General features: G+C 33.0%; 1 protein-coding gene, 1 long non-coding RNA gene and 1 pseudogene across 5 annotated transcripts; 1 reads left to right on the top strand and 2 right to left on the bottom strand.

Moving 5' to 3' along the window:
- Positions 1 to 3,396: 3,396 nt before the first annotated feature.
- LOC128166311 (uncharacterized) lies at positions 3,397 to 6,781 on the bottom strand. 4 transcript variants are annotated; one of them, XR_008241145.1, is made up of 6 exons: positions 6,277 to 6,781; positions 6,034 to 6,156; positions 5,803 to 5,928; positions 5,572 to 5,697; positions 4,244 to 4,372; positions 3,397 to 3,532 (listed from the first exon to the last, which is right to left on the bottom strand). It is a non-coding gene; the product is annotated as an uncharacterized LOC128166311 (long non-coding RNA). The 4 variants fall into 4 exon arrangements; XR_008241146.1 differs by having other exon boundaries at positions 5,572 to 5,928; positions 6,277 to 6,348; positions 6,612 to 6,781; XR_008241147.1 differs by having other exon boundaries at positions 5,572 to 5,928; positions 6,034 to 6,153; positions 6,277 to 6,348; positions 6,612 to 6,781.
- A 7,910-nt stretch (positions 6,782 to 14,691) lies between these two features.
- LOC128166384 (uncharacterized) lies at positions 14,692 to 20,026 on the top strand (annotated as a pseudogene).
- An 870-nt stretch (positions 20,027 to 20,896) lies between these two features.
- LOC128192518 (putative nuclease HARBI1) lies at positions 20,897 to 21,948 on the bottom strand (the record flags this gene model as incomplete). Its single annotated transcript, XM_052865263.1, has 3 exons — positions 20,897 to 21,113; positions 21,307 to 21,558; positions 21,653 to 21,948. Coding segments are annotated over 3 exons (765 nt in total), but the record flags the coding sequence as incomplete, so codon positions are not given.
- Positions 21,949 to 22,579: the final 631 nt, after the last annotated feature.

The raw sequence follows: 22,579 nt of genomic DNA, 5'->3' as shown, positions 1-22,579 counted from the left end.
CTTAAGCATTTGGAGAGGAAACAGAACGCAAGAAATCAAAAGAAGGAAGATAAAGAGAGAGCACTCAAAGATAAAAATATCGTAGCGGTAAATTTTGAACTACAGAAAGTACTAATTACCCCTAAAATGTTTGTGAGTGATGCATACTATAGCAGAAAGCTATCCACCTACAACTTCACAACATTTGATCTAGCATCGAGGAACGTACAATGCTATGTGTGGAATGAAACTGAGGCTAAACGGGGAAGTTGTGAAATTTCAACTTGTCTTTACATGCACAACATAGAAATTGGAGACAAAGATGAAATCATATACTACTCCGACAGCTGCACAGGGCAGCAAAGAAATTTGCAATTCTGCATCATGTGCTTGCTATGCGTGACCAACTTTCCGATCAAAGTTATAACGCATAACTATTTTGAGAGAGGGCATTCTCAAATGGAAGGGGACTCAGTGCATGCAGCGATTGAAAACTCTACCAAAAGGTTGGAGATGTATAGTCCAGATGATTGGATATTAGGAATTAAAAATGCTAAGCAGACTTCTCCAAAATATGCCGTGCATGAAATTGAGCACTCAATGATTTTAGATTTCAAAGAGTATGTATTTTCTGTGGTATCAAATAGAAAAAAAGACACAAATGGGGATCTTGTCCATTGGAACAGAATTCATTCATTTCAATACAAAAAAGAATGTCCGAATATCATCTTCTTCAAGTATGATTTTAAGGATGACTACAGAAGCCTAAACATTCACCAAGGTAGGCGGAAAATGAAGTCTCTGGAAGGTTATCGTTTAAAACCAAAAACCACTCTACAGAGAACGGCTTCCCATTTCTGATCAAAGTATCACAGGTTTTACTAGAGTCTACCATATGACAGCAAAGAAGTGAACCTAATACTTCAGATGAGTCAGAAGTGGATGATTGACGGTGTTTGCGAAAAAAAAAATCAGAATGCTATTGTTTGGTTGGTAGAGAATTGTTTGAACAGTTTAAAATAATGAGAAAAAATTGAATAATTTCAAATAGAGAGTTTCTGTTTCTGATTAATATTTTTAATGTTAGAATCGTATTATATTATTTACAGTTGGTGTGTTTCATAGTTTAATATTTTGTTAATAAAGAATTTATAATCTCTCTATCTTTTAGTGAAAAAAATATTTTGAAATGTTTTTTAAAAACATTGATAAGATACTAAATAGTGTAATCATCTACAGAGACATTGTAGCTGTATGTCGTTAAAATGTAGTAAATTTAAACCGTAATGTGTTGTAAATAGATAAAATAGAAAAAAATGAATAATTAAAGAGAAAACTGAAAGGTTGTATGTGATACATAAGACCATAATTTTATAATAATCAACCAACCATAAAGTCGTAAGTGTCAGTTACAACTATTTATATCTCTATAATCAAGCATTAAAAAGTCGTATCTGATTTATTTTTCATTTATTTTCAATTCTTGCATATAATTTCCAAAAAAGTATGCTGTATTTTAAATTCAATAGCTTATAGATTTTACTATTATATCTTAAAATGGTATCTATTTGAAAAAATATGAAAGAAACAGTTTTTCCTTTATACTGAAAACTATGAAAATTCTAGTTACGACCTTTCATTTCTACAAAGTCGATATGTTCATTGAAGAATGTTCAAAACACATTCCATTTAACCTATGAAATTAGACCCAGTTTATATAATCCCGGACGACCGTAAAATTTTTAATCTATTGAAAAGAAAACCAAATCAGAAATCAGCAAAATCATTGAAGAGGAATTGCAGAGATTGGAGAAAATGGATTTTGATTTTGGTAATAAGTTTGGATTTAAAACATAAAATAAAAGGGGGGGGGGTGACAATTTAAGCATAGGTGTATGAGGTTATAAATTGTATTATTCATCAACAAATTTCCATGTATTATTACCCCTGCGAGATTATCATGAATAATTCATGATTTTCCCATGAACAATTCATGATTTTCCCATGAACAATTCATGAATTACATTCATGAAATGTTCATGAATTATTCATGAAGATCCCATGAACTTATTATTGGACATTTTAGAATCCTGAATATTTGTTCATTAAAAAAAGTTGATGAATATTCATGAACATATATATTCATGCATAATTCAAGAACATTGATGTTCATGAATATTCATCATTTAAAGAATGTCCAATAACAAGTTCATCGGATCTTCATGAACTATTCATGAAGATTATTCTTGAAGTATTAATGAACATTCACGATTGAATGACCTTCATGAACCATTTATGAATATTCATGATTAAATACACCTTTATGAATATTAAAATAAACCTCATAAACCATTCATGAACATTCTTACCCATACACAAATAAATGCACTAAATTGGTATCCACTTTTATTCCTTTCTTTTCAATTGAACCACATAGTTAACGCTTTCTCTCAACTTTTTGCAAGTTCTGAATTTTTTCACGTATGTCTTTCCTTGTGAAATCTGGAAAGGTTTCAAAAATAATTCTCTCCAGAACCCTGAATCTAGCCTGGTCAAGAGGAGGGCGGGGTCCCTCCTGCCTGCATTTAATAGTTCTTTTGCCAGAAATGGAAGAATTTTTAATCTCATTTTTAGAAAAAAGAGAATTAAGTAAGAATGCGACAGCATCAGGCGCTTTTGTGAATATTTTGCAGGAGCTGGTCAACTCTGATAAATTAATTGGCCCTGCGTGTGGAATGTCCAAGACTTCATCATCAGTGGAATTCTTTGATGGATCACCGGTTTCTTTTTTCTTTTCAAGTGAACGGACTCTCCTCCTCAATTTCTTCACCTCCGATTTTAATTCGTCAACTTCTTTTGATAACCGGACAAATTTTTCCCTATCCCTACAACAAAAAAGATGTCAATTTAAATTTCTTTAATAACATTTTGATCACAAAAAATCCTTATCACCATTTTAAAAATGCAATCTCATGTATGAAGGTTGCCTAAAAAATTCACATTATAAAAAAAAAATATAAAGTATACTCTTTATTTAGCAGTTGAAAAGTGTTACAATACAACAACTTTTAATGTAAAAATGCTACAGAATACAGATGGATGTCAAGTACCAAACTAAAACTGAACAAGAGGCCCAATGATGAAAAACTCAACCAGGTTATTTAAGTTAATACAAGGATTCTTGAGAATTTATCAGGGCTTTAATACTAATATAGGTAAATATGAACCATACTAACTTTGATTTGCTTGAAGACTTTCTGGACAGAAATTCATTACCAGTACGTTCTATGTCACTCTCTGAAGAAAAACTTTAAAGCAAATTTAACGTAAGTGAGATTTTTTCCCTCAAAGAAATCATGAAAGGAAGTTGGTGCAGAGAGACAATGCAAACAGTTCCAAAAAATGAACCTGCTTGATTTACCTGTGGAATCCAATGGTGAAGCTAGCTGCAACTGTCCCGTCACTGAATCTGAATCTGAAGAAAAGGTTTTCTTTTTTGGAGTTTGTCGTGTATTCGTGTGCCTGGGAACAATGGGTCCGTGCGAACAGGATGCTGTTTAAGAATTTTTTTTATATCTACATGAAGTCTTGGGTCAAAGCACATAAGCTTGTGTGTATCATTATATAGTATGCGTCGTTCAGCTCTGATCTCAAAGTATGACGTCAAATAGTACGTCATCGCAACTTGGTATACAAACAGCTAGCGCAAAAATTCCAGGGAAGTTTATCAGAGATGAAATATATAGATACAGAGCGATATCATCCCAGTAAACAATAATCATTCATCACATGATGTTATTTATTGTTTCTTTGATATTTTCTATAAGTATAATAATATGATAAAAAATCATTTAACATGCCAATTTTTGATAATTCACATCCTGTATTAGCCCTCGGTCGCTGATATACAGCTACCCGGGCTAATATAGGATGCGATATAAAAATTGCCATGTAATAATCTATATATAAACAACAGTAAATCACTATGTTACATGTGCTATATTCTAAGGGTCATAACCCCACCCACAGCAAAGAAATGATGCAACAAATTATCCGAAATTTACAACATTGCTAATCAATATGCCATTTATCATAATCATAAAATTACATACACCCCAGGTAATATTAATGATTTTATATCGAACCCTGTTTTCCCTTTGTATATATATATTATAAACAATAAAATATCTTTTTACGAATTAAACTTAGAAAAAGTGAAAAGAGTGGGCTCCAAGATTACGATACATGAATCTGCTTGATTTACCTGTAGAATTAAGTGGTGTGGTTGGTGGCAACTGTGTCGACGAGTCCGAATCTGATGAAACTGTTTTCTTCTTGGGAGTTTGTCGTACATTTGAGGGTCTGGCAAGGGGTCTGCTTGGACATGATGCTTCTGTATAATTTATATCTACATGCAGTCTTGGGTCAAAACACTTAAGGACTACAGACTCAATTCACTTCTACAATAGTGATTTTCACGAAAATTTTATACGAGTTAAAGTTACTAAAAATACATAAAAATCAATCCAAAAATACGTAAAAATCAAATTATATATCAAGTTAGGACCATTTCAAAAAATGTTTGTGTTACATCTCTTTTTCAACTGAACATAAAAAGGTAAAAAGCCTTTTTAAGAAAGAAAAAATAATTTTAAAAATTCCTGCAATAGATTTTTTATCCAAATTGAAATGTGACTCTAAATTATATGATGATGCAGTTTGTCGTTATTTTTCTCTAATTTTTCATGAGAATTAAGTACTGTGCAAACTCTAAAAAAAAGATCATATATACATTTTTTAGAGGTTGATTTATGAAACAAAACAACTATCAGAGAATGCTTAACATTTGTCTATGATAAAATACTTTTTAAAAATTCAGGGAGGATTTACTTTATTTTATATATGAGTATTGAAGCAGAAAAAAATGTAAATGATTTGTTCACTGGCTCAAATTCTTTAAACTAACCTATGTAGATGGTTATAATTAACTTTAACTAATATAAAACTCACCGCAGCACTTGACATCCCTTAAAGATATCTGTGCATGTTGAACAATATTGAAAGCATGATTTTAGCATGGTAAATTATAGCAAGGTCAGCCACTACTTGCACTACATTAAATGTGTATTAATGACGTTGAACAGCTATATATTGCGTCATAAGCGATTTTTCATTCACTATCAGTGATTGTGACGTAGTATTGAGATTTCAATGTTCGTAACAATCACTCCTTTAGCTGAGCGATATATCTGCTCAAATGGAATTGGGTCTGTCGTCCTTAAGTACATGTTTCGTTATAAATTACCATAAAGCATTACATTACAAGTGCTTAAGTATTCATAATGCCCCCCTTACTTTCCACAAAATTCAATTTATGAGTTTAAATCCACAGCAAAGAAATGATGCAGCATATCTGAAATTTACACCATTGCTAAACAATATGCCTTTGTATCATAATCATAAAATAATAATAAAACTATCATTGTTTTAATATCAACTTCAACCCGTTTTCTTATTTTGTGCATTGTTGTGTGTGCATGTACACATACACATATATGAAGGTTACTAGATATATGAACCTGCTTGAATTACCTGTAGAATTCACTGGTGTGGCTGGGGACAACTGTAAAACTGAATCCAAATCTGATGAAACAGTTGTCTTTGTGGAAGTTGACTGCGAAGTCGGTCTTGGAAGATCTGATTTGCTCGAACAGGATGCTTTTATATGATATATTTTCATTATCGTGTTTGGAATCATAAAAGAAACTCGGTGCAGAGAGATGAAGCAGATAGTTACTAGATATATGAACCTGCTTGAATTACCTGTAGAATACACTAGTGTGGCTGTGGACAACTGTAAAACTGAATCCAAATCTGATGAAACAGTTGTCTTTTTGGAAGTTTACTGCGAAGTCGGTCTTGGAAGATCTGATTTGCTCGAACAGGACGCTATTATGTGATATATTTTCATTATCGTGTTTGGAATCATGAAAGAAAGTCAGTGCAGAGAGATGATGCAGATGGTTACTAGATAAATGAACCTGCTTGAATTACCTGTAGAATTCACTGGTGTGGCTGGGGACAACTGTCTCGCAGACTTTGAATCTGATAAAACAGTCCTCTGCGGAGTGAATTGCAAAGATTGCCGTGAAAGGGGTTTGCTCGAACAGGGTGCTACTAAGACATAAATATTATTTATGTTTTTATGCAATTATTCAGAGACAAAGTACATCTATTCAACAGTTTAACTTAATAAGAGACTTGACTTTAAAAGAAATTAATATTCAATATTCATACCAACTGATGCATCCTTAAATGTAAAATTAAGCTCCCCAGGTTTATTTTTGTCCTCAAGATGTTTTTTATCATCTGAAAATTTACAATAAATCAATAAGACAAACAAAGTTTCCCTTTGCTTTTTCAGTTAATATTAAATTATATAACCTTAATTGTTTGACCTGTCCCTTGATCTAAAACAAAAAAAATACATGCAAGAAAAAATAGGGACGAGAGGCAAGTAAATATGATATGTAGAGGATCTGTTTAATTCACAAGATAATGCAGAAAACAGATTTATGACAATTTTATGATTTATTGCAGAATGACAAACTTAGAACAGGTTATTAACTCACTGTTATATTAGGATTTAATAGAATTATAAACATCGTTATGGGAATTTCCAATGAACAGTAGGCTGTTGCATCACCCGTATTAGTTTACCTTTAAAGATAAGATAGTGTAAGTTATTTACCTCATTACAGGGTCAATTTAATTGATGTAGCTTCGTTTACTATCATTCTTATCTTAATAAACCTTATCATTGCGAAAAAGGTTAATTTACACGATTGTGAACTCCAAAGACTTAAAAACTTAACATCTCTGTCTGAGGAAATTCTGGCAAAGTTACCGATCGCCATCATGATCACAAAAAAAAAATAGTGTATGTCGGGTGACAGGAAACAGGTGTATATATATATATATATATATATATATATATATATATATATATATATATATATATATATATATATATATATATATATATAAAATTATTATTATTATTATTATTATTTGGAAAGGGGGCTAATAGAAAATAACGATGTTGCCGGCGGCCATTTTGGACAGACTGTACTTACGACTTATCTCAGCGATGATTGCCCTATATGGAGCCTTTAAATTTGGCCTTTATGTACTCCCCCGCTTTGTATTCCGTAATCTCCTTTCTGGGCTGGCATATAGTGTCGACACAGATGATGGCTAGGTATTGATCCTCCCACTCAATCAATGCATAAATCTTGCTCGACATCTTCAAGGACTCGCGCGGTTCAAGTTCGCGCCTTGTTTGTCTTGTCCATAGAAAATGTACGTCCGCGTTAAAAAATAGTTCCGAATTTTCAAGAAATTGATATAGAAAAGGAGTAACGAAGAAAAATCTAAACCCCTTTTTTACAGATAAAAGTATCCTTTTATTTTACTGATATGAAAGTTAAAAAAAACCTTTTTATCTTCACGATTTTTTAACATCATGAATCAGTGCGCGTCCCCGAGCGTCAGAGCCTCGTTTTGTATGTTTGAATGGCAATATGACGGCCGCGAAAAACGGACCGTCAAATTCAACAGAGGAGCAAGAAGCCAACTTTGACTACGAATAAGTATGGGAAAATGGACGAAAACAATACGAATGTGGATCATGTCACAGATACTTCACAACCATGCGATCCACGTTGTATCATGTACATACGAAGCATGGAAAAAGTACGACTTTTTATGGATGTTGTTAACTTGGGTTTGAGCTTTTAAAAAGTTCAATCATGAGTAAAATTTATAGAATCAACGAAATGAATTATCATTGACGTAACATTTGATATGTCTGCTATAGATTACATTTATGGAATTATGCTGCAATTAAATTGGACTTCAGAATGAAGTCATTCTAGATTTCGTTCTTTTCCCAAGACTATAGTTAATATAATGTGGCAAAATGAATTCCTTTTCTTTTTAGATAACTTGGCTTAATGTGAAAGCACAGTAGCCCCCTGTGTAAAATTGATGTATGTGCTATATATAATAAATATTCAACATTCAATTTTTTAAATTATTTTACAGGTCCATTGAAAAAAAGAAGAAAACAGTATCTTTACAACCCTGAAATTGAAGTCCCCCGGAGTACACTGCATTACAAAAAGAAAAAAATTATACCGACTAAAGAAGAGACTCAAGATGATGATAATGAGGTCAAAGAAGAATTCGAAGGTAATTTCATTATTAGAACAGAATTAGCTCTTTTAAATGTTTTGATATAAATGTCCTGAAACAAGACCAAAATAAAACTATTGTTTGTTTGGAATTGCCCCCCCCCCCCACTACATTGTAATAATAATTAAAAACTGCAATTTACGGCGCAAAAAAAAGCGCTAGTTAAATTGGACTGATAATTCTGATATTCTGTGCAAATATTTGATTCGAAAATATTCCTTGGACATTTTACTACTATTACTTATTAGGTTTGTTACTGACTGTTTACAGAAATTTGGGGGGTTGGTAAAGTCCATATAGAAGGTGAGGCGGAGCCTAATAAGTGTTTTGTTTTGTCGAGGACTCGCAGTTTGATATGTAAACAAACAAAAGATAACATATAAGAATCAAATTCATAGCTTAATTTTATAATTATTTACCTTCCTCGTCAGTGGTTTGTGCAAACATGGATGCTGTTGTAGGATCATAATTTTACTTCACGGGCAAAGGGCGGTCACTCTAAATATTTTGGAGCTTAAAAATTAAAAGTATGGTTGAACGTTTATGTAAAAATCAGGTCAGATAACGTTACGTTCGCCATGTTGCCGTATAAACTTTGATGCTTTCCGTGTAAAGAAATTTATAAGGCAACCACGTGACGCGATTCATCCTTAGGTTGTTACTATTATAATTAAACTTTTGAACTGATGTTACATTTCATACATACAGACAAGAGAACTTTTACATTGTGATAATCCAAAATTACCACACCAAAATCTCCAGGGTGCAAATACATCTTGTGATCAGAGTGACGCAGACATATCAGCAGAAACGCCCAACAGCTCTGAGTTAGATAGTGATTTCTCCGACAGTGATTTCTCCGACAGTGATTTCTCCAATTCACTATCTTCTAGCAGCGAAGAGGACAATGATCAGCTCAGCGATAATGAGGACCTGAATGTTGAAATGTGTTTATTGTCATGTTTTTTAAGAAATAATTTCTCTGCTTCTTCTTCAAAGGATGTTCTTTGTACAATGCAAAAGGCGTTCCCGCAGTGCAAGTCTTTAGGAAACTTAAATTATGAAAAACTTTGGGGATTTCTCGATGCAGACTTTGCATCAGAAGTACATTACTGCGAAAAGTGCTATAGAGTTGTCCCTAACAATCCAGATGTTGACACATGCAGGGAATGTGGGGGTCCACGATACAAGGCAGGCTATACAATTAACAGAGCAAAACAAGCATGTGCGAGCTTTGTCTATGCAAATGTTGAAAGACAGTTGAAGAACTTGTGCAACTTGTTGCAATCTCCAGGTAAATATAATTTTGATTAATTGGTTTGTTTGAGGAGAGAGAGTAAGAGTATAGGATCCCTTTTTATCCCTTTTCATACCCCAACTATGAAATGGCTGGGGCATAAAGTGAATTACCCTGTTCCATCACTCCTTCCTTTTGTCATTCCATCATCATTCACTTTACCATCATTATCACGACCATTGCACACATTCAACTCAAATTTAATATTATTAAGGATGTATCGTATGAATACACAGGTTGAATGCGAATTTAGTTCCAGTCCGATGATTTTCGACAGAGTTGTGCGGCACAACTCTTGAACTTTGAAAAAATTAGAAAATCCTTAGTTTTTGCTCCCTGAAGGGATGCATATATAAAGCTGATAGTTCTGATGTAGGTTATTTACAAGAAAATACAGATCAGGTTCAAATTCAGTTTCGTTTGGATGATATATGAGAAAGTTATACCTCTTGAACTTAGGAAAAAATAGGAAATTCGTAGTTTCCGCTCTCTAACTTTTGAAGTGATGTATATGTAAAGTTTATATTTCCAATAATGCTAATTGATAGAAAACACAGGTCAAGTTTGAACTTGGTTCCAGTCCAAAGAGTTATATCTGGTGAACTTAAAAGAGAATGAGTATTTTTCTTATTTTTAGGGATTTTTAACTTATTCTGAATTCAAACATTTGGCATTTAAAATTTTGGTCACCTGTGGGGGCATTTGTGGTGTTGACACATCTAGTTGATCTAAGCATGTTGAACAAGTGGATAACCCTCTATGTGATGCTTTTTATGAGCATTAAAATTTAATTCTGGTTGTAACGCGCTTTCTGATTGGCTAAAAAATTATTTTATATCGTATAAAGAATGTTGCCTACGTCATAGAAAGACTAACGTCAGAAACGTATCAATACGCCTGACGTTACGTTTGAATTTTGTACAATTTCACGTCATTTAAAAGGTCAAATGACCGTTTTTATCGACAATGACGAGTAAACAAATAAAATGATAAGCAATGAATTCAATATTTATTAGTTTTATACGATATAAAATGGTTTGAAACAGTTTACGCTTTTTTATAAACCGCTTCGCGGTTAATAATGCGTAAACTGCCCCAAACCATTTTATATCGTATATAACAAATACTAAGTAAATATTGAATTAATTCCTTAATTATCCAATAAAATGAAGATGTTAAAACTAGCTTATTTTGAATTTATGTCAAAGTATATTTTTACTAAATTTATAAAGCATGTGTTTACCAAATTCAAAGAGATAAGATGTGGTATAACTTGCAGGTATTTATTAAGCTTTCATAATGTTTCATTTGCAGGAATATGGGATGATATTAAACGAAACAAAAGCCAAATATTGGAAAGACATGTAGACACCCCTCACCTTATCACTGATATAACAGATGGAAAGATATACAGAGAGTTATTATCTGAAGGAGGATTCCTCTATCACAACTGCAATATTACTGTTTTAATGAATACTGATGGATTGAGTCTTTATTCGTCTTCTAAAGTACAACTTTGGCCTCTTTTCTTTGCTATAAATGAACTATCACCTTCTTTGGGTTTTGCAAGGGAAAATATTATACTTGCAAGCATATGGCAAGGAAAAGGGAAACCACCAATGCAACAATATTTGGGATCGCTGTGCTCTGTTTTTAACAACTTGTATGATGCAGGGATTGTTGTAGAATTAGATAATAAAGAAACCAGTGTCAAAGTGAAAGTTATTTGTGGTACCTACGATTTACCTGCTAAAGCTGCTGTCCTAAATATGACCCAATATAATGGAAGTGAATCCTGCATAGCCTGTGAAGATCCAGGTAAAGTACTAAAACAAGGAAAGGGACACTGCAGAAATTTTCCATTCCGAGAAAATAATGACAAATACCCAGAACGAAATCAAGACAATGTATCTCTTTGCATGTTGAACAGCACACCAAACAGTCGAATAAAAGGTTTCAGAGGAGAGTCTGCTCTACTGAAGCTGAAGGATTTCACAATTGTAAGTGGAAGCCCCCCTGACTACATGCATGGAACATTACTTGGTGTTGTTAAATGCCTCATGAACAAATGGTTCTCGGCAACGGAAAGCAAAAGTAACTACTTTGTTGGGAACCATTTGAAGAGTATTTCAAAACGAATGAATAGCATACAGCCTCCACAATGTATGAAAGATTACCTCGAGATCTGGAACAAAATTACACTCATTTCAAAGCTACAGAATTGCAAGCATGGCTTCTTTACTATGCCCTTCCATGTCTATGTGGAATTTTGCCAGAGATTTATTTGCATCATTTTGCTTTGCTTTCCGAAGGAATTTATATGCTGTTAAGTGATCATATAACGAATGAAAACCTTAGAAGAGCAGAAGGAATTCTTAGCAAGTTTTTTCAAGATTTTTGTAATTTGTACCCACAAGGAAACTGTGGACTTAACGTGCATAACATTGGGTTCCATTATGTAGACTATGTTCAACTTCTTGGTCCATTGTGGCCATGGAGCTGTTTCCCATTTGAAGACTGCAATTCTATGATTACAAAATCAGTGCATGGAACTGGGAATATAACGCATCAGGTAATGAGGCTGAAGGAGGCACAAACTGTTTTGAGAAACAATCTTCAATTGACTTTAAAAGAAAAATTATGGAAATGTACCAAATGTATGTTGAATTGTGAAGTTGCAGGGGCCTTGCGTAAAATTCCCAATGATGCATATGAATCTTTCATTATGAGATCGTTTTGTGCTGAGGATACCTCGGAGATAAAAAAAAGTAGAAAGAATTCTTCTCCATGGCAAAAAGTTTTATTCTCAAAGTTATTCTCGTATGAAGAGGAGAACATGTAGTGTCTTTATGACGAAAAGCAGAAAACTTGTTGTTGTGCTTTATTTTGTTTTACATTTAAAAACTGAACTTGTATATGCTCTTGTTCTACCAATGCAACTGAAAGAGTATGGTATTTTGAATGTTGGGAAACATTTTGCAAGTGTGAATATTGACCAAATTTGTGAATTGATTCTAGTTGAAGAACTTGAAGGAAGAAAATTTATGGTATGTTGATGTCAAAGATGACACTATCACAGATAAGTTCATTGTTAGGATGCCAAATTCTCATGGACATGCCATTTTCAAATAAAAGTTCTGGATCCCATTTTTTATTATTATAAATGTTTATTTCAAGAGGGAAGATTTTTTTTTATGTGTACACATATTTTACTGTTATCAGCTGTTTCATTGACCCTTTTTTGTACAGGGTTCTGTGTCCTTTCAGTTGGGAGTTTTTTGTCGACAATTTAATGTTTTGGTATTTTTTTTGGAAAAATGAATTATTAATAACAAATGTGACTCAACACAGGTTAGCAAAACAAAAAGATTCTATAAAGTTTTCTTTGGCATATTACTTTTTAAATCATAAAAGTATTGTTTTGTGATTGTTTATTTTATATCACATATATAAGGATGTCTCACTAAGCATAGTTACAATTATCAGCATCCTTAGAATCTTTCATGTTTTATAACACAATACAACACACTTTTTCAGTTAGGTAGATTTTAGGAAAAGACAGTCAATTTTCATTGGGATATTATGCCCTGTCCGATTCATGGTTTTGCCAATATTTCTTGATTTATAGAGATAGTTGGTTTTCCACAGTTTGTAAAGTAAAATGACAATTACATTTAACAATAGAGTTCGAGTTCAGATCACTGAATTTAAATGAAAAACTTACAACATCATTAGGCAGATATGTACTGACACTGTAATTCAACATTTTTTTTACCTGCCAATGTACTATTTTACAGATTTCAATGGGATGTTTAATGAATTACAAATGTATAAATTTTCAGTGACTAAATTTAACCATAATTCAAAAAGTTATATAAATTTACTGTTGCTGAACTGTATTTTTCATGGTTGATGAATTAACAAAATGCACTACAAATGTTCATGTAAAAGTTCATTCTGGCAAGTTTGTTGAAGTACATTAAATAAAGGATTGTGATTTGAATTTCTGTAGGAATTGCTTTTTTTATATGGAAATAAGTAAAGAATTTGTGTGATGTTTCATTGGGGAAGTCATTGCTATAACTGCTCCAATAATATACCTGTGTTGGCTCCTACAGCATGGAAAACATATTAGCAACATAACATACCAGTATGTTTAAGTTCAATTTATTTTGAATTAACAGATTTAAACAACAATAAATTGTATTAAACCAAAAAAACATCAAGCAGGAGAAATCTTAAAATGTATTATAAATCTGTACAGGTTCTGTTAAATTTTCAAGAAAAAAGATTTATATTGGTGTGTACTTTCGAAAACTCATGTATGTTCTTAGAAACTGCTTTTTTCTGAATTTCAAATGGTGTCAATTAAGTGTTCATGAACGTTCATGAATGTTCATTCCAGTTGATTCGTCCTATAAATTTTCAAAAAAGTACAAATTTAACTATTATTCATATGTATTCATCATTTGTTCATGAATTACACTCTATGAATATATTCATGAATAAAATTCATGAACCATCTTTATGAACCAGTCATGAGCCATTCATGAACATGTCATGAAACTTCATGAACATGTCATAATAGTTCCTGAAAGTATGAATTTCATCTCGCAGGGGTATTTTCAGGAACTGAACAACAGCAATTCTACAAAAACATCAAAAATGAGAAAAAGGCAATATTATTAATGTTTTACAAAGACATAAGACAAGTGGTAGAGCACATAGAGAGTAGGGATGCCGATGATAATGATGAGGAAGGTGTGTATTTTTAATGTTCGTATATATTTTAACATAAAAAAAATTTATTCATATTTTTCTTACCTTATTAAATAGCGTTTTCTTACGTTGGTACAGAGTTTGTTTCCTCTTTTCAGAATCCCCAATAAACTCTGTACCAGCCACTCCACTTCTTGGTTTCTCTCTCTTTGGCTGTCTTTTATGTTTCTTCCCTCGTTAATTTTATCTTTTTCAAACTTATATGCTTTACTTTCCTATAAAGTAACAAATTAGAATATATGCCACAAAAAACCACACACGCCCACTACGGAATAATTACGCTCTTTATGGCTTTCCGTAGATATCTGCCTTAATGATGACATTTCTACCTCATCCGTATCCGGCGTTTAGATTTCAAACTTCATTTCCTGCTTCCAAGGCTATCGAGTCACGTCGGAGGTGGTTGTATAGGTACATGCATGTCATTTTATTTTGAGTTATTTATGAGGGTTTTCTTCAGTAATGGCGAATTTTATACAGTACCCCTTGGGTATTCATCTCATGATTATGTTTAAACGCATCCATATTTTGATGACGTGGAAGTTTTTATATGAAAATTATACATTACATTAATAGTTTATGTACTCACCATGATGCGACTATTCTTCATGCCACTTAAATTTCCGATAAACCGGTATCGATAACTATTTAATAGGGAAAAACTTTTGGAACATAAAGTCAATATGACGCACAGCAGTGACTGGATTTCTCTTAAGCCAAATACTTTTTGTTTCAAAGTCCATTTCCTCGACTTGATCTGATGTTAGAGATTCTCCATATTGTTGAGCAATGACTTGAATTATTTTAGAGTCATACTGCATTTTCTGCCATGTAGCTGGAGATCCTCTTATGTTTCTTAAAACTCTAAAGCCATCATTATAACTAATAAGTTTGTTGACAGAGTCATTATCAATTACATCTTTTGCAGTTGCACACCTGCCATAAAGTTACACTGGTTTTTTCTTTTTAAGTGCAATGTTTATGCTCTGCAGTATTTGCGATGCTTCTGTGATATACTGTGCATAAAATATGTATGACGTATTCTTGGCGAATCTTTGATCATTACTGAGGTGTCTGGAATTGAAATATTTCTTTATATATAACTTCGTGCTGGTGTTGTAACTTAATCTCCCCTTTGGAAATTCTCATTGGAAAGACATTACTTCTGCATTTTCATCCTTAAAAAAGCTAATTGGTTGCCTGCCTTCTCCAGGGGCTATGCTAAACTCTAATGATGGTCCATTAGCATTTTGAAGACATGTATCAAAGTGTACTGCTGGGTTTTCACTCACACTGCTTACATTTATTGTTTTCCACAATTCAGAATCTTCTTGGGTATTTATAGATTGCCATTCTTCATTTAAGTTGACATCTGAATAGTGTTTATTGTTTTCTCTTAGGTATTCTATTGCTTTGTAAAGAGACTCTGGACGCACTGTTTGATAATTCACATGCTCAGTATAGTGTAGTTGTCTTTAATACAATTCCAGAATCTGACATTGTTCGAGGCAACAATGCACAAACTTTTGAAAGATCTGTAGGAACATTGACAACAGCTCCTTTAATGCCCTTCTGTGCAGCTCGTGGAAGGTTAACTATCTTCATGAAGGGTATTCGTTTTGAAATAAGTTGGCACTCTAGGTCACACAACTTTTTTAGCTCTTCTGGGATACTGTCTAGCAGAAGGGTTTTCGCCTGACATTGTGTGGGCATTTTGTTTCTTTGTAGATATCCTTTGCAGGTTTTACAAACAACAACTGGCGAGTCAGGATGAGGTTGTGTTTGAAGACACTTATGAAAAAGGTCTTTGTTTGCATTTTGATATATTTTATCTGCGATTTTTGTTACCATATGTGCATACATAAGTCGCTTACAAGAGGCACACACATGGTTAGGACCATTTAAACAAAGCTCTCTAAAGGTTAAGACCTTATTTTGTAGTTCACGGAACACTGACATCCGTTTCCTTTGTTTAGCTTTTATAACAGTTTTTTCAACAGCTGTTTGCATATTTCTTTTTTGTTTCATGCTATGGGCATTTCTTATGCGCTTATTTTGTAAATTCCAATCTGTTTCTTGTGCTCTTTTATTTCTTGTTCGTTGACGAATTTTTGCACATTCGCTTAGTTTTTCTTCATCTGTTCGTTTCGCTCTTTCCTCTCTCATTCGATGAATGTTTTTCAATCTTTCTGTATGCTTTTCTTTGTCTGTAAGTTTTGCTCTTTTTCCCCTTATTCTATTTACATTTTTTTAATCCTTCCGTTTTCCTTTCCACCCCTGCGAATGTTATTGTCATTTAAATTTAGACCACGTGGTTTCATTTGACCCTCTTAGTTTCGCAGTGAAAATCGTGCCACGTGTTTATAGTCTATTTCATAGAATCTATAGGTACTTGTAATCAAATATAAAATCCTGTAGCCGTTTTCACAAAAATTCATAAGATTTTTCGTAAGTTTTAGACTTAAGAAACTCGTAAGTCAATTCTTAAGTGCTTTTCACAAACGCACTCGTAAGTAAAAAAATATTCGTACGACAATTCTTGCAATTTTAGTCTACGTGCACACTTACGATTTCACTTACGACAAAAAGCTTTCTTGACAACTTACTTTCGTTTCATATGCACATGCGCGGTACGTATTTCCGTGTTTATATCGTTTTGTCGTCTGACCACCTAAAAATGGATAAAATAGCAAAGAGAATACCTAACTGGTCAAACGAAGAGATAGAGGTGTTGGTACAAGGTGTCACCGATAACATTAGACTGATAAAAGGAAAATTTACACCATCGATCACCAATGAAGCAAAAAATCGTTCCTGGGTCGAAATAACGTCACAGTGAGTACACGATAGATTATATAGACTTAATAAAACTGGGTTGAATCAAGTTGTTTTGTGATGTACAAAAAAAAAATATTTCAACTTTATATATTCAGCGCTACCACCGAAGCGAATTTAAAAATTTCCCCCATTGCATGATGCTTTCGTATCATTTGGAGAGCAAAATTTGGTAGGCTAAATGTACAGCTTACGTACATGTCTACAACTGTAAAATTGATCACTATGTAACATAAGTAAGATTTTAATACAATTTTAAGACATTGTGATAAAACAATAATGATAATTATTTTTGATTAGTGATTTTTTTTTCATCCATGCTTTAAAAGCAAAAAAAAAATTATCATAATTTTAACTCCACATTAGTTGTGCAATATATATACATATTCAAGTTAATAAGCAACACCTGGTTCTCTATAGTAAGATGATTAAATTTTTTTTAATTTATATAAAATGAACTCCATCTTCAAATATATCATAGTAGATAGATAAGATGAGAAAGAGAGAGGGAGATAAATAGCCCCTTGTATCATAGTGAATCAAAACTTTATAAAAGAAATTGAATTATTTGAATGCTTTCAGGGTAAATGCAGTAAACTGTTCCAATTTTGAGAGGGAGGTGTGCGACGTAAAGAAGAAATGGCAGGATTTGAGCTCCCAAATTAAAAAACGTGAAGCTGAGAGGAGAAGAGGGTTCCATGCCACTGGAGGAGGCCCTAGTCTTCTTGTTGAGGAGTTAAAATCATGGGAATAGAAGGCATGTTATAAATTAGAAAACTTTTTGCAGTGAATATATATCAGTTCAGTTGTGAGTTAACATTTTTCTTTCCTTTAACATTGACTTCATTAAAATACAAACAACTTCCCATTTTGAAGTAAATTTATAAAACGTTATTTTACATTATGATGAAGTAATTTCCCATAATAATTGTTTTATTTGTAATCTTTTTTTTTGTCTATTATGTACAAAATGTAACTAAGAAACCAAGTTTTTTTTTTCATGGTATATTGAACTTAATGGACATGTTTACAATTTTACTTAAATCTAGATTGTTGGAACAATATCAAAGTCCTCGCTGGAAGGGGTGCCAGGAGGGGTGAACACCTCAGCTCCATCACAAAGTCTGATTATGGAGAAGGGTAATGCATGAATTAATTACAAAGTTTTGCCATATCCACAATTTTCGTTTGATGGAGGAAATGTAGAAAAAAAATTCTTTGTTGCCTATGTAGTGTCACAGGTGGTGAAAATTTCATATTTTAACCAAGACTCAAGCGCCTGTTTTATAAAAGCCTTTAAATCAAAAGCTTATGAGTAAGACCAAAATCTTAAGTTGATTGTAAAACCATGCAAAATTACTGGTTTTGTTTAAAATTGCTAGTGTAAATAAATATTACTCTACATATTACCTTTTTAAAAGATTAAAATGATTTTCTAGTTAATATAGTTAATAAAAAAGTTCTAAGCAGAATAAAATTTTTGGTCTTTGTCGTTTTTTTGTTTCTTTTGTTTTGTTTTTTTTAAAAGGGCCTCAGGGTCTCTGACATACCTGGAATGCCAGTGTGCTAACCAGTGAGACCCGATATATTGACCTGACTTTCATGCACCTGTGAACCAGGTTTCATAGTAACAGTTATTTTCTTTACATAATATTTTAACAAACTTTTTGTAGAAACATCATATGTGTTTGAAGCATTCCCTGCCTCCACCACGCAAATGAAACCCTCTATTCCAGGTAAACTAATGCACATTTTTAACAACTTGGCTAAATTCAACAAAACTTGCCACAATTTATCTTTTGGATGAATGGCTTTAAAAAATATTGATAATGAAGACATATTTGATAGTTGATATTAAACATGCAGTTCTCATATATATTATTCCTATTTCAGAAAGTGCTTGTGGTGAGGATGTCCAGCAGGAAGAACAGTTTGAGACAGGTATTCTCTTTCTCTCAGCAGACAACAGGAATGTTAAGTTAACTTTTACTGATGAAACACTCATGTTAAAGTGAACTTGTTAAACAATTACTCAATCGTTAATGTTAAATTAGTAAATTCTATTGATTCTTATTCTTAGTGAGGATCTTACTGTAAGGAATTACTTTTTTTTTATCTTTTTTACAGTGGTCTTTGCCAATTCAATGCCGGATGTGAACCTGGACAAATATGCCCATCTTCAAGAAAGCAGAATAAACGGAAGAGACCATATTGTCACGATGGTATCATTACCTTATAATAATTCAATTTTCTAACCAAAATCCAAATCAATAAAGATATGGGGAAAACTCTCTTTGACGGACATTTATTAAAATTTAATGACTGTCAATAATTTTCTGAGGAGCTTGATAAAAATGATGTTGAGTGTTTCTCTATATAGGATTATTCTCTAATAAATATACATGTATAATGTATTGACAAACCCTGAGATCATAAGCAATTTTTGTGTCAAGTATGAGTGTCTAATGATCTTTTGTATTTGGTGTATAATATCAAAGCTTGGCTCTATTTGCATGGTCAGAAAGACAGGCATACAGACTGCCAGTCAAGGTTATTCCTTTATACCCAAAATACTTTGTTTATGAGGGATTCTTTAAAAGAAGAAACCCATTAAAGGAATGCTATTTACATATTTCAGGTGATGAATCATACAACCTTAAAAGAGAATTTCTTGATGGGGAAAGAGATAAAAACAAGACTGCGGAGGACTACAGAAAGAAGAAGATTTCATTGCTGGAGAAAATTGTTCAACAACAGAGCGAGCTTATAGAGATACAGAGGAGAACGACAACCGCTCTGGAAGTCATAGCTACGAAATTTCATGCGTCAACTCAGTCTCCCTCGCCATATTCACTTTCACCTGTTATAAAATTTAGTTAATACATGTAGTTTAATCCTTACAAATTTTAAGTGAGTTTAAAGTATTTGATGCAATAACATAGGGATACAGTGGACCCCGCTTTATAAAATATTTATTTTGTCAGACAAGATTATTATATTAACTGGACTAAAATAATAATCGAACCTAGCTAAATTCAATGTGAGTAAGTATGACATGTGACTATTTACGTTCTGTATTACTTTCTTAATCTAGAAAGGGTAATTTCCAATGCAATTGATGATTTGTTCTATAAATTTATCTTTATTGCATCAAAAAAGTTAATTTTATTTATAAAATCAACTATAACAAGCTGAGAAAATTGCTCAGATCCACCAATATGCTTCCGGTGGGTTGACATGCTTTCATTTTGTTTTCTTCCTCTACAATGTACTTCTGGTTTTGACCAAATCTAGTTAGACATTCATCAGACAATTTATTTTATAAAAACTTCTTCCATGAAGGTATTCTTATTAGCTCACTTGTTCATAGATATTCTAATTACAGACATTTTTGTGATATTGTTAATATCTGGCAGCAAGAGCACTTATATACTTATTGTTTTAAAAATGTTATTGTTGAAATATTGTTTCAAAAAATGACATTGTTGAAAAACCTAAATTGTTTCTAAAATTGTTATTGTTGACAAACCAAAATTGTTTTTAAAAATGTTATTGTTGACAAACTTAACAATATCAAAAGTTTTCACTGCTCTTTACATTTGTCATTTTTTTGTATTCAGATCACAAATAGAAATTGATAAAAGATTTTTAAGTTCTTTTCAAATACATGTACTTTAAAATCACAATGTAAATGCAGAGATGTACATTATTTATCTTGCCATCTGATAGTCTCATTTTGACAAATGATATTTAAAAGCGTTGCACAATTCTTTGTCTCAAGGCAAATCCATCATTATCATTTCCATTGTATAGATCATGGTTGTGGTACACTGGCACAGCATTCTTCCCTGCTTGCAGGGGCACCCTCTCACTAATGGCCTTGTTGTGAAGCCTAAAGCAGCATTCAATGATTTTGATGCACTTCTCTGTCCTGAATTGCAGGCTACCACCTGTTTTGTGAAGGCATCTGTATGAAAAAATAATGCTTTTGTAGATGTAGTAAAGTGTATGGTTCTTCAGTTTCTCTCATGATGCTGCCCTAATCCATTTTATTAAACAAATTATCTGACAAATGTGGTGTTACAGATATTATCCGTTACGGTTAGATTTTATACTTGGAGCTTTGTGCACAAGATTTGTATTATAGTTATGAAAGATACCTAAATCTGCTTTTGAGAACGCCAAAAGCTCTCTCAACAGTATTCCTCGCCGAGCAATGGGAGGAGTTGTACCGCTGCTCCTGCTGGTTGGATGGCTGGGCAAATGGTGTCAGCAACCATTTCTTCAGTGGATAGCCAGAATCACCCAGGAACCATCCATTCACTCCTCTCATGATTTGTGGCAAGAAGGAATTAGCCAGAATGAAAGAGTCATGGGTGGATCCTGGCCATCTTACCACAATGTTGGTAAAACTAAATAATATAAAACAGTATATCATATATATCAACTTCTTTCTTCGTTGGGAACAATAAATCGGTAAGCTTGTGAAAAGTTGTAAACATGTACCTGAGCTTAGCTACTGCCACAGCCTGTATGTTAATGGCATGGAATCCTTTCCGGCAAATGAAAGTAGGTTCCTCATCACCTGCCATGCCTTGGATGGGGACAAGTGTGCCATCTATGGCTTCAACGACATTTGGAAATCCCTGTATATTGAAGAACTCGTCCTTCACTTTCTTTAGCTCTTGCTGGGATGTTGGGAATCTGATATTGTCGAGACAGAGACAAAGTACAGAGCACACAATATAAATGATCCTTGAGGCAGAGGATAAGGCTATACCATGCGTGTCTGCGACCTCAGAAAGATATTCACAATTTCATCTGCGTATGCAGAGCTTCCAGGCCACTTAAAAAAAAATTGACACAAAATTGATCCTTGGGTAAAGGGGATTCAAGTTTGTTTTAATGAAGGACCATGCCTCCTCCAGGGGGAGATAATTACGCAATAGTGACAAATTAATGGCATCATTTAAAATTCCTCTGAAGAAGAACCTAAATGGCTTAGAAAGATAAAACTCATGCAAATCTTCTAAAATCTTCTCACAACAATGCAATGTATGATCTGAAATGCATATTAAAGCATTCTCAGATAATATAGATTCAAGTTTGTAGAAATTGTGACCCCCTAGGGTAACCATTCAAGCTTTTCAATGCATATACTAAATTGATTATTGCTTTTTCACAGCCGTAATGCTCAGGTGAGTGATGTGGCCCCTAGGCCTCCTCTTTTCAATGTCACAGAGATGAAATTTGACGATCCAATCGTAAATACCATTCATGCTGAATTAATTTATAAAATGGTACCTATCCTTTGTTGAAAGTAATTTTTACCTCTTCTGTGACATCTGTTTTATTTTTAATTAATGACCCTAATTAATAATTACAAACTATGTAAACAGATATACACCTGTGAAATATTCTTTATATATTGAT

This window comes from Crassostrea angulata, chromosome 1 (genome assembly GCF_025612915.1).
Source record: "Crassostrea angulata isolate pt1a10 chromosome 1, ASM2561291v2, whole genome shotgun sequence".
In the NCBI taxonomy this organism is placed as follows: domain Eukaryota; kingdom Metazoa; phylum Mollusca; class Bivalvia; order Ostreida; family Ostreidae; genus Magallana; species Magallana angulata.
Note: the sequence above shows the minus strand (reverse complement) of the source record. Positions and strands in the feature narration are given on the sequence as shown.